A 16,285-nucleotide genomic window follows, 5' to 3' on the forward strand; every position below is an offset into this window, starting at 1 on the left:
AGCCCAGTGTCCTGTCTGCCGACAGTGGCCAGTGCCGGGTGCCCCAGAGGGTATGAACAGAACAGTCAATCATCAAGTAATCCATCCCCTGTCACCCATTTCTAGCTTCTGGCAAACAGAGGCTAGGGACACCATCCCTGCCCATCCTGGCTAATAGCCATTGGTAGACCTATCCTCCATGAACTTACCTCGTTTTTTGTTTTTTTTTTTAAACCCTTTTATAGTCTTGGCCTTCACAACATCCTCTGGCAAGGAGTTCCACAGGCTGACTGTGTTGTGTGAAATACTTCCTTTTGTTTGTTTTAAACCTGCTGCCTATTAATTTCATTGGGTGACCCCTAGTTCTTGTGTTATGAGGAGTAAATAACACATCCTTATTTACTTTCTCCACACCAGTCATGATTTTATAGACCTCTACCATATCCCCCCCATGTCGTCTCTTTTCCAAGCTGAAAAGTCCCAATTTTATTAAATTTCTCCTCCTACAGCAGCCATTCCATACCCCTAATCATTTTTGTTGCCCTTTTCTGAACCTTTTCCAATTCCAATATATCTTTTTTGACATGTGGTGACCACATCTGCACGTATTCAAGAGTGGGCGTACCATGGATTTATATAGAGGCAATATGATATTTTCTGTCTTATTATCTATCCCTTTTGCCATTCCCAACATTCTGTTTGCTTTTTTGACTGCTGCTGCACACTGAGTAGATGTTTTCAGAGAACTGTCCACGATGACTCCAAGATCTCTCTCGAGTGGTAACAGCTAATTTAGACCCCATCATTTGATACGTATAGTTGGGATTATGTTTTCCACTGTTCATTACTTTGCATTTATTATCAACATTGAATTTCATCTGCCATTTTGTTGCCCAGTCACCCACTTTTGAGAGATCCCTTTGTAGCTCTTCGCAATCTGCCTGGGACTTAACTATCTTGAGTAGTTTTATATCAATGGAACAGAGCCGCACTCTTCTACAGAGCAAACTAGTTTCTTCTTCACTAAAGGTACAGTACAGGCCCCCAACGTAAGCAGAGTGGAGTCAAGTGCTCAACTATCCACATCTATATGAGTCTACAGAAAACTCCATCTTTGTGGAAATAAGATTCAAACCCATCAGAGGGTTAATAAAGAGGTTTTAATTTCACAAAAATCTATCTACACATCATTTAAAAAGGAAAAAACAAGAGCAAAATTGTAAAGAATACCGAGGAACAGATCTGCTAAAACACAGAGAAAGTGCTGCTCCACATCAACTTTGTAAAGAATCAAAAGTCACTCAATGCAGAATCTAACCCAGTCACGTGGCATCCATCCTGGCTGCACTCAAACACACACACCTGGAACCCCCCACCCCCCCCCCCAGTTTTTCAAGAATAATTATGTAGTCAGGAGGCACGTAAGATCTCCGGTGGGATGGGGAATACTGACAGCAGAGTGCAAAGGATACATAACCCCTTTTTATTCTCTCTCTTTGGCAGTTGATTACAATCTTAGATTAGATCAGTTAAAAAGTGACCCAGTTAGTTCTTTCTAGCCACGCACAACTCCCCCCCGCCCCAAACCAAAGAATTCTTCACGGGCATCTAAAACCTTTTGTGAATTTAAATAAGAAGTTAACACTGGATAATCAACTGCTTCTCCCATTGGTTGCAGTGCAAACAGCATCTGCTAATCTTTCCAGTACATCAGATACAGCACACACAGAAAAGGAAGTAGAGGACACTCCAAATCAGGCCATTTACACCATGATGCAGACAGGGCTGGGGAGGCAATCAGCCAAGGTTAGATACATCAGAACGCTCTCCTCCCAATTATTAAATCCTCGTATTATAGACTGAAGCTTTAATTAGGAAGCTAGTACCTGCATTTTGTTGTTGTTCTTTTGCACATCCCAGTACAACAGTCCTCTATGTGGACTCAGTCACATACAGCAATATCTGGGACAAAAATTCCAGTTCATTTACATAAACATTTATACATTTATCATAAAAAGTAGCCAAATACAGTGAAGGAGTAACTCAAGAACAAGTTAGAGCAGACATCCGATGATGGGGTGGAAGAAAGAATGACATTAGTGTTTTCTTTTGTTTTTTATATGCTGAAGCACACTCAGACCAAACTAAACTGGCTCTCAGGTTCTTTTGAAACTGACAACTCTGTATATTTCAGGAAATGTCAAAGAGTGTTTTATAACATGCACTCTCTAGAAACCCTTTCTAATTAATAGGATACATAGTTCAGACCAACAGCACTCCACTATCTCCCAGAAAGACCACCTCTCATTAGCAGGTCTCACCACTATTAACATGGCCATTTTAATAAAGGCATTAAGGGTTTGTAGGATATTTAAATGATTTCCTTTCCAAGATATCTGATGCTAAAATCCCTTACATGTGCTGGCTTTTATTTGGTTTGTGTCTGTCCTACATATAATCCAATATGGTTGTAAAGGTTGCACAGAGCTAAGCTCTACTGAATTTCAAAGTTATTGCAAAAATACAAGTAGTATTGAATGTGAAAGCTAATTAGGTATAACACAGAATGCTGGGAACACATACTCCCCCCCGATTCTGAATGAACTAGCCATGCTGTGCAAAACCCCCAAAGCATATATTTATACATACACCCCTTGACAAGGTACAGATTTCCTTCCTCACTGCCACCCTGGAGCTGAGAGAAAGAATCCATCTTTAGACGGGGGATGTGGATGCGTACAGTGTTGGACTGACAACCAGCTCTGTTCAGGAAAAGGTTCACAGGGTCACTCAAGCTGCCATATGCCAAAAAAGTGAAAGACACATATGTTCACTAGTTGTTACTAGCTATGCTAAGTGAGATCCTGGTTTTCACTAGAGGGACCATGAAATCTGGTTTCAAGCATCAGCTCTCTCAACTCTGGATCTACATCAAAGCTGGTTTTATACATTAATTAGGGTAACAACTAAAACTGGGCAATCTTGGTTTTCTATTATAAATGAACTGATTTGGAGTGCTGTGCCTCAACATGATAATTTGCTCCCCACCAAGCAATCAGCAGTGCTAACTCGCTGCTGCGAGAAGTACATTTGTTATTTAAAGCGCCATGGGTGCTGCTTTCAGCATGTAGGGAAAAGGGTGATGTTGGTTAAGATGAGGAAGGCAGCTTTGCTTTTATGATGGAAGAAATCTTTGCCACATTTTCATAGGTACGTGCCCTTATCAGTCAAAGAAAATTCCTACATTAAACTCCCCCCCCCGCACATTCCACTAACACATTCACTGTTGACAATACAAAATCATAATGATTTATAATAAATTAACATGTCATATACTACTGGTGCTGCACCTTATGAGGTAAAAGCTTTGTCCTGTTTGTGACAGAAGTTTAATGCTTAGACCAGTTACTATGAGATCAACACAACCAATAAGATATTATCCAAGCCGTAACAAAACTCATTGAGATTCGCTTGGTACACAGACCAGAAGATCAGCCTTAACTTGACAAGATCTGTGGAGGAATTATTTTGCCTGCTGTCCTCTACAGCAATGGTTTGTCTACTTAGCTCTGGATGGATTATTCCTGAGAAACTTCTAATGGCAGTTTAAATACAAATATCTTTGCACTCTCTGTAACCAATTATTCAAATCACAAAATCCAAATTAGGGGTAGAAAAGTAACTGCTCCAATGATTAGCAACAATTTCTTTGCAATAAAAGTAAATACCAATTAAGGAAATACTTGCCCATATTAAATAAAAGACCATTTGAAGGTTCAAATAAAAATTAAATCACTGGATATTTTTGCCAAAGCCAGCTATAAAATGAGCGTCACGTTACCAGGTACAATTAGGATAATAAAATGTAACAGTTCGGCCCTGTAATATCTTATGTTAACACTCAAAATGGGTTTTCAAAAGCTTCTAAACTGATTTAGTTTATTCCAGTTGAGCAGCCCATATTCCTAAAAAACCAACAGGCAGCTAGAATAAAAACATCTATGTCTCTGTGTGATTCCTGGGCTTTGTAGGGACAATGTGAAATTATGGATCGGTCTAACTGCTAAAAGAATTTTTCAGACTTTCCACTTGAGGATGACAGAGACAAACATTTGTGCCTGCAGACCCTGAAGAGTTAATGCTAGAATGCTCTTCTTCCGATGTGTGAGGTAAAAAGAAGAGCTGTTAGTTCACTTCCTTTTACTGCTCAGCACTGGCGCTGCTTCCCTGGAAGAGAATCTGCCAATAGGCCAAAGCTTACCTTCCACCCCACTAGCTGCTTCTGTCAGAGTCAAAACAAGGCAGCCCAACGTGATGTAAAGTCAGTGAGAAATAGACATACTGACAGAAAGATGTAAACTGCAATATGCAATGACACTATGAAGAAGATGCAGTTAGAAAGGATAAACTTTTTAAATGAAAGAAATATAATCTCATTTCTAAACAAAGACAAAAATGACCTGTACAAGATGACACAGTGGGGGTAGGGTATGCAATAAATTCCACAGCACCAGTAGTTTGTTTCCTGGAACGGCATGTAAATGGCAGAGCATTTACAACCTCATGAATGTCAAAACGCGTCAACTTGAATGATGTCAGCACACCTGTTAGCAGGACAGACTGGCAATAGCGTACTTGGTGATCTAGGGTTCCAGTGAATATTACTGACACCATACATGCCAGGTTGCAGGCTGTATTGCTTTAATTGCTCGTAGGGGAAAAGTAGAATGCCACGTGATATGTAAATCCTCCTCATTCACATATCACAGTTAATGGACTTTAAAGTCAAGCCTCTTTTTGCACTATTGTTTCATCAGTTTATGAGCAGCTGTGGTCTTGTGGCTTGATGTAACTCTTTAAGGCTCCATGCTGACAAAAATATTTCTGGAACAATAAAAATCTCACCACAGGAGGAGTGCTTTGAGATGTCAAAGGTTTACAAGTATGGTTCAGGCCCAAGGTTTACATGCGTGGTTCTGCAAGTGAAGCATCTCATATGCCTTACTTTTTGTCTCGTTTTGGCCCTGAGCTGTTTGCTACTCCTGCGTGTCTTGCGCAAGTTCAGAATTCTCCATGCTCAGGAGAAACAAGGGATTTGCTCTTCACAGAGGCTGACGAACAGACCGCCCCACTTCCATGCTAAGCGGCTGCGTATTCTTTTCTGTTTCTAGTAACTCATCGAAGATTTCCCTAGAAAACATGAGAAGGGAGATTATGAAATCAGTGAGTGCAGAGCTGCTGCACAAGATGAAGACAGTCCTATGGGAAGGGAGAATGACACACAGGAAATGAGTGGTTTAATTTAAGCCTTGGAAATTTCAGAATTATAGATCCTACTAGTTAAGCCTAAAGAATTACACTTTGTCACCAAAGGTCTCTAAGCAGGGTTCCTGAAATTCTGAAGTCATTCAGAACCAGTTGGAAGCTGCAGTAAGATTTTTGCAACAAATTATAGCAAATCTAAGAGCGTGTTAAGCCTTGCAGGGAAGAGGGCAGCAAAAATAGAATAAATTAATGCTAGTAAAAGAGCTGGGGGGAATATGGGAATTTACAAATATATGACTATATGTCAGAGGAAAACATACACTAAGGGCTAATACTTAGCTGAAATACTGAACATCCTCTTTAAACATGCCTTTAATTCTTAGCTATGATCTCATTATGACAATTAGAACCACAGAATCATAGGGTTAGAAGGGACTGCAAGGTATGTCTAAACCACTATATATTAGCGAGGGATAATTCTGCGCTACTGAACTTTCAGAGGATGCTTTAGTGCTAGTCAAAATCACATGCAGCAGTAAATCAAAATTAAGACACACTGGCAAATATTAGATTTGACAACTCCACTGAAGAGGATGGTAGGGAGAGAAGCACAGAACTTCATGACTGGGAAATGATTACTGACTGGAAGTGAGATTCTCTTACTTGTGCATGTAAAAGAAGATATAGCCACTTCGGTCTCTATCACACTGAACAGAGGCCTCTAGAATTCTAGACACTTCTAGGTCATTGTAGGTGAACCAGGACTGTTTCTTGATATCATAGACATCACTAATATAATGGCCTAAAAAATAAAAAGAGAAACCATATTTATTTTCATGCTATAGTTCAAAACAAATCAGTAAGTTGTTTCTAGATACCCTGTTGCAGTTAGCTGACATTTAAATACTGAAATGCCATCATGTTGTACAAACCACTTATAGACTAAATGGGTATTTTTGACTAATTAATGTTAACTATGAAAACAGATCTTAACGCTATTCTGCAACTTCAAAGAATATTACAACCATTTTCAATTACATTTATTTAATCTCCACATGAACAGAGAGACGGAGATACCGAAGTTATCATATTCCCTACCTGAAGAGGATGTGCTTCCAATATGGCTGACAATGCTGACGAGACGATAGGAATGAGGGAGCTCTCCTATCTGGAAAATACAATCCAATCATTTGCTTTTAAATATGCTCTTAATTCCACTTAGTTCAGAACAAAAGGCCTTACAGCATGTTAGAATATGGTTTTGGGTACTCTGTACACAAAGTTCAGCTGTTTGAGAAATGTGATCAAGGAACATAAGAACTGCCACACTGCATCAGGCCAGGAGGAAAAAGTGTCCCTTTAAAATTGGAAAATGCCATGAGATTTTGTTTTTGTTTCCCCATTCACAATCTGCCAATGGAACAGCAACAAAGCAGTCATTGTTTTGAGATACAAGCTCTCCATTTTGCTTTGCACTGCCATTTGTCTAGACAAGCTATTTCCTGAATGACCACTTTCCATTGATATCAATAAGTCCACAGAGAGAAGTTAAAAGAACAATCAAAGAGAACTATATTGATTTCCGCAGTATTAAAACAAACCATTTGATAAATGAGGTAAATCAATAGGGAAAGACTGGATTGGTGGCCTAGAGATTCTCTCTTCCCCTGCTCTTGGAGTGTTAAGGAGAAAATGTCCCTCTCCTCTTATTTGGGATGAAGCTCTTCTCATCAACTCAGCCGTGACAATTAAGAACAGATAATGCTGACTGGCTTTAAAGAGATTTCCTGGTCCTCCTCGGTCTGATAGACTGGGGTTCAACAGCGGTGTGAAAACACAGCTCTCTGATGAAGGTTCAGCAATTGGAAGGGAAGTAAAACTTCCCTAAAGGAATTCCCAATAAAAAACATTAATCCTTTCCTTTCTAGATGCCATACAACACTCTCCTTACAAGCAAGATAGACGAGTGACCCTCAGTGGGTCAGACAGCAGGAGTTGTTGCTATATTCCACTCAGGACTCACAAGGCCGGCCTCCTCCACAACTTGCCTGATCTTTAATGGTCCAGGAGCTAGAAACCCACAGCAGTTACTCGCACTATCACAAACCACTACACTATCTGAAATGCTGTTTCTCCCTTTTTGATAATTAAGCAGCCTGTGTTTTCACTTGTTTCACACAGCAGAATGCTTCCAGTAGTCAAGTTACTCTGTTTCCCTGTTCCCCTCCCCACCCATAAGATCCCTCACAGCAACCAAGGGGTCTTGGCAGCTCTTCTAACTGTAGGACACGCTCTTATAGAGGGAGATTACTGAACTATACATTGTTTCCCAATACACCTCTACCCCAATATAACATGAATTCGGATATAACGCAGTAAAGCAGCGCTCCGGTCGATCAACGCAAGTTCGACATAACGCGGTTTCACCTATAACACGGTAAGGTTTTTTGGCTCCCGAGGACAGCGTTATATCCGGTAGAGGTGTACTAATGGGAAGGCTGCTACTTAACAAGGTCCTCTAAGACTGAACAGATGCACTTGCTCCAAAATATCTAGTGGTGAACATGTGAAGAGGCATTAGTTCCCCATTCAGCGCTTGAAACAATGGATCGTCACCTCAGCATTCCTTTTCAGCTCTTCAGCTTCAGCTTCTGAGTACTCCATGTCGAGAACATCCTCAGTCCCAGAGTCCTCATCAGAGCCAACACTGTCCAGAAGGGAGCTGTTAAATTCTAAATGGCACAAAGACACAATGATGCCATGTCAGAATTTTTGGCATATACTGGAAAGCAGACCACAGACGTTACAGACGGTTGGGTTAGATTTTTCTTCATAATGAATCTTCATAAACAAACACCAAGGAAATACTAAAGCTAAAGGCTCTCCCTTCTGAAGAAAGCAAGGGATATTGGAAAATTTACAAAAAACACCTCACATCCCCTCTCTACCCACCCAAAAAAATGTGGTAACTTATGCCGTGACTCTGAATCAAGAAACAGACCCTGAACTGCAGAAAATGCAGAAGTAGCAGCAGCACACACGCCTTTCACCCTCTTTTACAGCAGGGCCGCGTTACAGGGAGCAGAAACAGTCAATGCAAACTTTTTTGCAAATTTAATTTGTCTGCACAGCTACGTTTTTCAAAAGCTTTGGTGGCCCATGGTCAACATCCACATTAAATGAACTGCACCCATTTTGCTTGGTGATTGGGAAGTTTCCATGGTGAGAAGCATTTCTCTATATTTCAACTAGAAATTCTATTCACAAACTACATTTATCAATTAAAACTGGCATCTAAACCTACTGCTGGCAGCCTCCATCTTTTCATTGTTTATACATGGTGAGAAGGGCTGCTCCCTGCAGGAACTTCCAGAATGCTTGGCTGAGCAAAGTGCACACGGCTTTCTGTTAGAGCCGGAAGGGCTCTCCTACACAGTGTTCTAAACTTTCTGGGACTTTGCAGCTAACCAACTAAAGCTTTTTCCCAGCACTTGTTACAGAAGCACCTAAACTTTTCCCAGATAATTTAAATTTGCATGGTGAGTCCTAATTGGACTCGAGTTCTCTGCTCTTCTCCTCTCCCTGGTTTTTTAAAACTGTCATCATGCCAGCTAGGATGGAAATACTTTGTCAAAAGGAAGGTTCATGCAACTTGCCCTGTAAAGTCAAGACGCTGAATTAGTCTAATCTCCTCTCAGGTGTGTTCCGCAGTTGAACCCTCTTAAGTGAAAATGCTTTATTGCCAGATCTCATGCTCTTTGTTCCGAGCTTTGTAAGATACATTGTCCCAGGGAAATGCAGGCTGTCCAAGTGAGTCACTCATGGAGACGCAATCACAGAGAATCCTTAGTCCCAAAACACTGATAGTGCTGGGATTACTACACTGTTATAGCATCAACACTGGACCAATAGCACCAACACTGGATCATGTTTAAAAAAAAAAAGAACTGCTGGCTACATGTGAGAAGGGAACAGCAGTGTCATAGTGAAAACGTATTAGCATCCCTGTTAGCAAGTACCTGCTGTCACAATTATGAATGACATGACAGCATGCTTAGAGGCATTTGACAATATTCAGGATGTCAAACAAAATTAAGTGATTGCAAATCAAGAGGATTTTAAATTCCCAGTGCGGGACCCTACCAGCCTACTAAGGGCCGGAAGTGCTGCAGGGGGAATGCACTCAACCACTGCTGGAGAAGGAACCTGCTTTGCCAAAACATCACCCCCAATATCTGATAAAAGAGTGAGGCTGTGGGCTGCAAAGAGAGCCCAAGAATGCAGGACACTGGTTAAGAGTACACGGTAGTAACTGGCTGAATCTTCACAATGTGATGTATCACAGTTGTGAATTATACTTTTACACTGTTGTGTGTTTAATATTGTTTTATTCCTGTTAAAGAGCAGACCCGTGCCTCTTCAATAATAAGCGAGGGAGGACTATTTAAGGAGCCTGGGCAAGATTAGAAGTGAATTTTAAGTAATACTCCTGTATTTCATCATCACAACTGCCCCTCTTCTGGTGTGGGGTTTTTTGGCTTTGTTCTGCCCTACTCGTATGCTAGGCCTACAAGACTGCTTAACTGAGCCTTGGGCTGAATGTGTTACCTCAGTTTAGAATGCACGGGCAGCATACCTGCTCTCTTTGGGTGCTCTCCAGGGCTACACCTTGCTGTGGATAATCTCTCTGTTCTTTTATTAGATATAAAGCATTTTATCCATGATCCTGGGCAAATCTGTTACATTTAAGTGTATTAAAATGTTAATCCAAAACTACAGAACTATGATATGCCAGGGCTTTGGGAACTGATTCAGCCAAGAGGGTATTTGCAGTTGTGAGATTGCAGGGGTCTCTCGGCCATAGACAGCTGGCTTTTCGGGAACAAAGAGTTTCAAGATCCAAATATCTGTGTACACAATATTTTTAAAAAACTGAATTAAGGAATGATAAACTACTGCAGTTTTCATGTTAAGAATTTTCACTGGCATTTACTTCCATAACTGAATGAAATAAAGCTGAATGGAACAGAGCCAACTACAGTCAAACAAAATAAAGGCATGAAATCCCAGCTGCCTTTCAGATGCTCAGAGTTGCAATCACACACATGGATATATGTCCCCTAAAAAGCAGCATTATGGAAGCGGTTAAATAAATTTCACCTTGGAGACTTAATTCAGTAGCTCGTTTAAGGTCATCGTCTTCTTTTTGTTCTCGTGCCTCCTGATGGAAAGAAAACAAAACAAAACAAAAAAAACTTAGTTCACTGAGACACTTCACTGTTTAAAATTCTTGTAGTGTGCTTTTTCCATTGAAACTGTGCGGCTTTGGTTTCTACAACAAACCTGACATAGTACATTAAAAGTTCCATGTGAAGGAATGTTTACAACCAGCAAGAATCCAATGTTCTAGTGCAACAGGACCTGGGACAAACCTTAATTAAAGCTTGTCAAAGCTACTAAAGTTTGGTATGCAGCAGAGCAAGTCCCTACTAACACCATGAGCACTCTCTGGATCACTGATCTGAAAAGCATCATAATGAATTTGTGAACCATTTGAAAAGTAAAACCGTCACTTACACATAAAGTTCTGGACCCTACGACAACATTTACACAATTTTCTGCCCAAAGCTAACTGAGGACACAAACCTCAATCAAAAGGTGAAACAATCTGCTACAATTTATTTTAAAATTGCTAAAAAAGAGGGCTTGGCCTACAGCTTAACAAAAATATATAATTCATGGAAAAGTGTCTGTATTTCCCAACTATAGAAAAGGATTTTGCAAACGTTACATCAATGAATCTTAACAAGTTGGGATAGATAATAAAAGTGAAACCATCTTTTTTTTGTATCTCTGCCCTGTCTCCTCCCACCACCCTCAAAAGGGGTCTGTGTTGTAGCAACACTGATTCCAGCAGGAGAGACTGGATGTGGCTGCTTCCAAAGCCAGCCGGCACTACTGCATGAACAGGCTCCTTAATTCAGGGTCTGAATGCGTGCCATGTCTGAATCACAGGTGGGGTGGCAGGTCCTCACTGTGACTACGCCAGAAGGTAACATTTAAATCCATTTTACATTATTGCCAAAGGGTTTTTTCATCTCACCGTTCCAAAAGCACTAGGAATCTACGTGTTAATAGCACAGCTGAAATGAAGCAAATCCATCACTGTGCCTCACAAGGAATTACACTGGAGGGTGGGGAAATTTGCCCCCTGATATCTAGGCCAACCCCATCTCTTACAAGGAGTACCATGATATCTAATATCAACACAAAGCAGACAGGGTGCTCAGTTCAAGGACTTATAACAAATGATCTCCTTCCCTATCACAGTAAACTGTATTGAACTCTATTTGTCTATACAGGAAGGATGAAGGGTTAAGTTGACTCCAAGTTGTCTAGGTATTTCAAACCTGAAAAGAAGTAGGGTTGGCAAAATTAGATTTTTATTTTTTTCTAATGTGGATGATAAAAATAAAAAATCTATATAAAATATTGTTTTTAATTTTTAAAATGTTTTATTTTTACATCTGCTCAATAGTGCTGGAACAATTTGCATAGTGGGGGTGCTGAGCGCCATTGAATCAAACTGTAAACCCTGCGTATCATGGAAACCACTTCAAGCCAGGGGGCGCAGCAGCACCCCTACTTCCAACACCTATGCAGTTGCTGGAAATGAAGGGCAGGACAGGACAGGGTTGGAGTTAGGGCAGCACTGACAGTGAGGCCCAAGACAACAGGGCACAAGGTGCGGGGGTGGTTCCAGTCCTGGCCATGGGGTGCTGCTGAACAGTTCCTGCTCCCCTCAATGTTTGTGTGTATGAAGGGGAGATGAGCAGTCTGTCCAGTATCTGTGTAACACATTAGCAACCCAGGGGGGCTGTTAGAGCTCTAAATGTTTGCAGATGCAGAAGTAGCACTTCTGTCCCCATTTGTGTTTGACTAGAAGGTTGAGTTAGCCTTTGCAACCCTAAGACTGGACTACATGGGGCTAGAACTGAAGACTATTCAAAAACAGCATGTGCATAACGCAGCTGTGTGTTTGCTTAGCACAGGTCAGAAGTGCAGTGTGATCTGCACTAGCTCCCACTTTGTTTCAGGGTGTAATTCCAGGTGCTAATATTAACCTAAATGGTTTGGGACCTAATTATCTCAGAAACCTGCCCTTATCCCTCATGTGATACCACAGCAGTTGAGGTCAGAGGAACAGTTTGAGCTAACCATGTTCTGATTTAAAAAGAGAGTTGCTGGCATGGTTGCCTGAGGGGATGGTCATCTGCATTAGAACCTGCTTCTCCCTGTGTCTCTTGACAGGACACACTGCAAGGCCTTCAAGTGGGGGATGAATTAGGGAGGTGTATGGAAGATAAAGAATGAGGCTTGTTAAATTTCAATACATAACTAGGTGAGGAACAGCTTTGCCTTTTTTTGTATAGGTGAACCTTTTAAATATCTAGGTGTGATTTTCAAAGTTTATACTAACTGTGATTAATATAGTTAATCTCACCGAATGTACTCGCTAGTGAATTAGAATAATCTTCTGCTCTTCATACTGGTCTCTTCTAGAAGATAAATATTAGCAGTAGAGACAATTTGCAATTATTGTCCAAGCCCAGGGTAAACTTTTATTTTGCCATCAGGTTTCTGATGTTAGAAAAGATGACTTAGGGAAGGGAGTATTAGCTCTTACTTGTTCTTGGAGGCTCTGAGCCAGTGCCTGCTGAAGTTCTTGTTCCTCCCGCTCTCGCTCCATATCGTACTGCTGCAGCCAGTCAACCTCCCCCTGGGAGCCTTCCGGAGTTTTGTTTTCCTTATTCTCATCAAAATCTTTAGTTATCTCAGTGAAATTGGCAGGACCTGAGGAAGCAGAGGACATTTATGCTTTTCTGGTCCCTTGTTCGTTACCATCTAAGTCCTCTTTATGCCCCTGAACTCCTTGGAGCACAGTGGCATCTACTGGTAGAGGGACAACTAATAAATCCTTAGGAATGCCTAAGGATTTGATGAGAGAGGGGAATGTTATAACAAATCTTACAGGTTTGGGACTGAGCAAGGTTTTATCAAAACCCTCTCTCCCCAAACTCTATGCTTTCATTTAAAACCAGCAGCCTTTGCCTAAACAAACATGTCCCATTCTGCTAGGCTTTCACAACTGTGGCCCAAGTTCAGCTAATTGACATTTGCCAGAGTTACAGTACATAGATTTAGACAGTGCTTACATACTATGGTGCCGGCACCACAGAAAAACCTAAAATTGAACCCACTATGTTTCCTCTAAATAAGACTGAGGGAAGCAGCAAAATCTCTTAAACGCTATTAGGGTTTGTCATTTTTTTGCTTCAATTTAGAGCTAGATGATCTACAGATTTTTAAGTAGTATAAAAGCACAAGTAATTTTCAACTGTGTAGTTTACCTTTAAGATCTGTGCAATGGAAAGAGGAAAGAAGCTGTTTTACAAAGCTTATGGAGGGAATATTTGTTGCCATTACTATATGTACCTCTCTTATCTGCAGCATACTTTCAACCCCCAATTGGCTACAGGTAAATGGTCAGAATCCCCCTAAAAAAAACAGCAAGGCCATCTATCTTAATGTGAACCCATCCTTGAATTGGAAAAGCAGACTTCCACATCTGTTCATTAGTTATCAGAGGATTACAGGAAGCAAAATGCCAGCATCTGCAATATCCTGAAAATGCAGGACCACCCGAGTCAGGATTGTAACCCAGCTCTGTCTAATCCTCTTAAATGAATAGCAAAACATAGAATTTTTTAACTCTACTTTTTAAGTCTGTGACTCAGACTTTCATTATAAGGAGCAATACTCCACAAGGTTTCTGGCTATTACACAGCTCTCAGTTATGAGGAGGAGTGGGGAAAGTGTGCCCTCCATCATATCTAAACTAGGTAGGTCTCCCCCTTCACCTGCATTGAAAGTACATGAAATTCAGTGTGATTGTGTAAAATGCACCACAGTAGATATGAATACGGGAGCAGACAAGGTTGTGTGAATTATTTCACGTGTTGACTTCTGACATGAAGTTTCATTTGACAGTACCTGACATTTTGAGCTAACTGCAACCTTCAGTAGAGTAAGGTTTTTACATTTAATTTCTTAACTCTTAAGAGGAAAAGAAAAGAAAGAAGGAACTTCATCTGACTGCGTTTTCAGCATAGTGGAGTTCGGAAATAATTTGATCCAAAGCAAGTAGCATGAGCAAATTACAAGCTTTTAAAAATTTCTGTTAACCAACTAGAAAAGCTGAGATCCAATTACCCCACACTCAAATCAATGGGGCTTCTTCACAGTGGTAAAGTTAAGCACATTTGCGGGATTTGGGGCCACAATCTGTAAAAGTGTGTTGGGCTTATTCTGAAGGATTTACATAAATATAAAGTACTGTTTTAGGGGGAAAAAACTTTTAAAAATTGTATACACATAAGGCCAAATTAATTACAATTCTACTTATTTTTCACTATGCATCAGAGGGATTTTAGCCTTATCCTTTGAATGTATTACTCATACACAAAAACAACTGTCTTTGGATATTGCTACTGTGCTACTCAGGATTGCAACTGATTTGGAGACAGTTATAGAAAATAAAGTGTACTCAGAATATGGAAGAGTAAAACTCTTTTGTTAGTGAATTGACAGAGGTGATTGTTAAACAGGAGATGGAAAAAATCACTAAAACTTTGGTGATGACTAAGTTTAGCAGAGCCATATTACAAGTGTTCGATATTAGAACGTTTTCAAAATTAAATAAACAAAAAGCTTTAAAGATAGGAAAAACTTGATATTCATATTTCTCCATGTACATCAGACACGGCCTACAATCCACTCACATGCAATTCATGCCTCATATATTTCTGATCTGCTGCTGTATATACCAACTTCTGAGTCACCATAGAATCTGTTCAGTTAAGATAAAGTTACTTCTCATCCTACCTGATTCTGTAGTTGATTTGGGTTTCTCCACCTCTATAGACTGCAGATTTTCTGGCAATTCCTGCACCTCGTCCTCTCCAAAACCAGTGTCTGGGCTGCTTGTGGGTTTATCTTCATCATGGCTCACAGAGAATGAGGCTTCCCTCTTGCTAATCTCTAACACAGCTGCTAGCAACTCATCCTCGCTCATTCCATCGAAACCAGCATTTCCCAAGTCAGAAGATTTATCGCCCTCTGGTTTACTTCGTTTTGAAGCCTACAAATGAATGGATTCAGGCTAAAAGGCTTTAAAAAAAATTAAAAGTGTGTCGTATCCAGTTTGCATTTACTGTGCACATTTCTTTTGGGTTAACTGTCAGGAAGTGGGAGTTTGGGTATCAACCATACTAAATACAGTTCACATATACAGAGTCAATGCAATATGTCTTTAGGGACGAACGTTAACTTTGAATAATAGATCTACACAGTGGTTTTCAAACTTTTTACATCTGTGGACCCCTAAAAAATTTCAATGTGAGGATCCCTTTGAAAATGTTACAGTCTGCAGATCCCTAGGGGTCTGCAGATCACAGGCTGAAAACCACTGATCTGCAACCATCAGGATTTGCAAGATGTGCAAGGCTACAGCTCTCTCTCCATCTGTGATCACCACACCTTCCCCTTGTGACACCCTTCCAGGTGGTGGTGAGCCCTCACCCTCTGGTAACCTCCATATAAAAGTAGCAAAGTCATCACCAATAGGCGATTAATGAAGCTGGACAGCAGCTGCAAGAGATAAACGCAACTTGAACTGGAAGATGGAAAGAGAACCGCTGAACCTAGGCCAGGATGAGAAGAGAAGGGAAAAGAACTCAGTGTCTCAAATGAGCTTTAGACAGTCTCAGGAGATATGACCAAGACAGGCCAAAATCTGAAGATCAGGGCAGCAAATAGCAATGCATAAAAGAAAAATAAATGGTTCTTTCACAACAGACAGGCCTGTCAACTCTACCCGGAAAACTCAGGCTAACGCTGTATCTTTATGTTGCTGGTCTGTTAGCCAGCTTGTCCACTGCTGCAGTAGCCTTCTATGTTTGTGCTTATCATTCAGCTGAAC

At 40.6% G+C, this 16,285-nt stretch overlaps 1 protein-coding gene across 4 annotated transcripts in view; it reads right to left on the reverse strand.

The window, feature by feature from the left end:
* Window positions 1-1,124: 1,124 nt before the first annotated feature.
* The window catches only part of USP37 (ubiquitin specific peptidase 37), a 52,798-nt gene continuing 37,637 nt past the window's right edge, over window positions 1,125-16,285 (reverse strand). For all 4 annotated transcript variants that reach the window (XM_073304955.1, XM_073304958.1, XM_073304959.1 and 1 more), the window contains 7 exons: window positions 15,190-15,445; window positions 12,932-13,098; window positions 10,405-10,465; window positions 7,861-7,976; window positions 6,343-6,412; window positions 5,908-6,046; window positions 1,125-5,169 (listed from right to left, as the gene is read on the reverse strand). In XM_073304955.1, coding sequence (XP_073161056.1) covers window positions 5,082-5,169; window positions 5,908-6,046; window positions 6,343-6,412; window positions 7,861-7,976; window positions 10,405-10,465; window positions 12,932-13,098; window positions 15,190-15,445 — 897 coding nt within the window. In that variant the 3' untranslated portion in view covers window positions 1,125-5,081. The remainder of the gene's footprint in view (window positions 5,170-5,907; window positions 6,047-6,342; window positions 6,413-7,860; window positions 7,977-10,404; window positions 10,466-12,931; window positions 13,099-15,189; window positions 15,446-16,285) is intronic.

Source organism: Lepidochelys kempii, chromosome 11 (assembly GCF_965140265.1).
Source record: "Lepidochelys kempii isolate rLepKem1 chromosome 11, rLepKem1.hap2, whole genome shotgun sequence".
Lineage (NCBI taxonomy): Eukaryota > Metazoa > Chordata > Testudines > Cheloniidae > Lepidochelys > Lepidochelys kempii.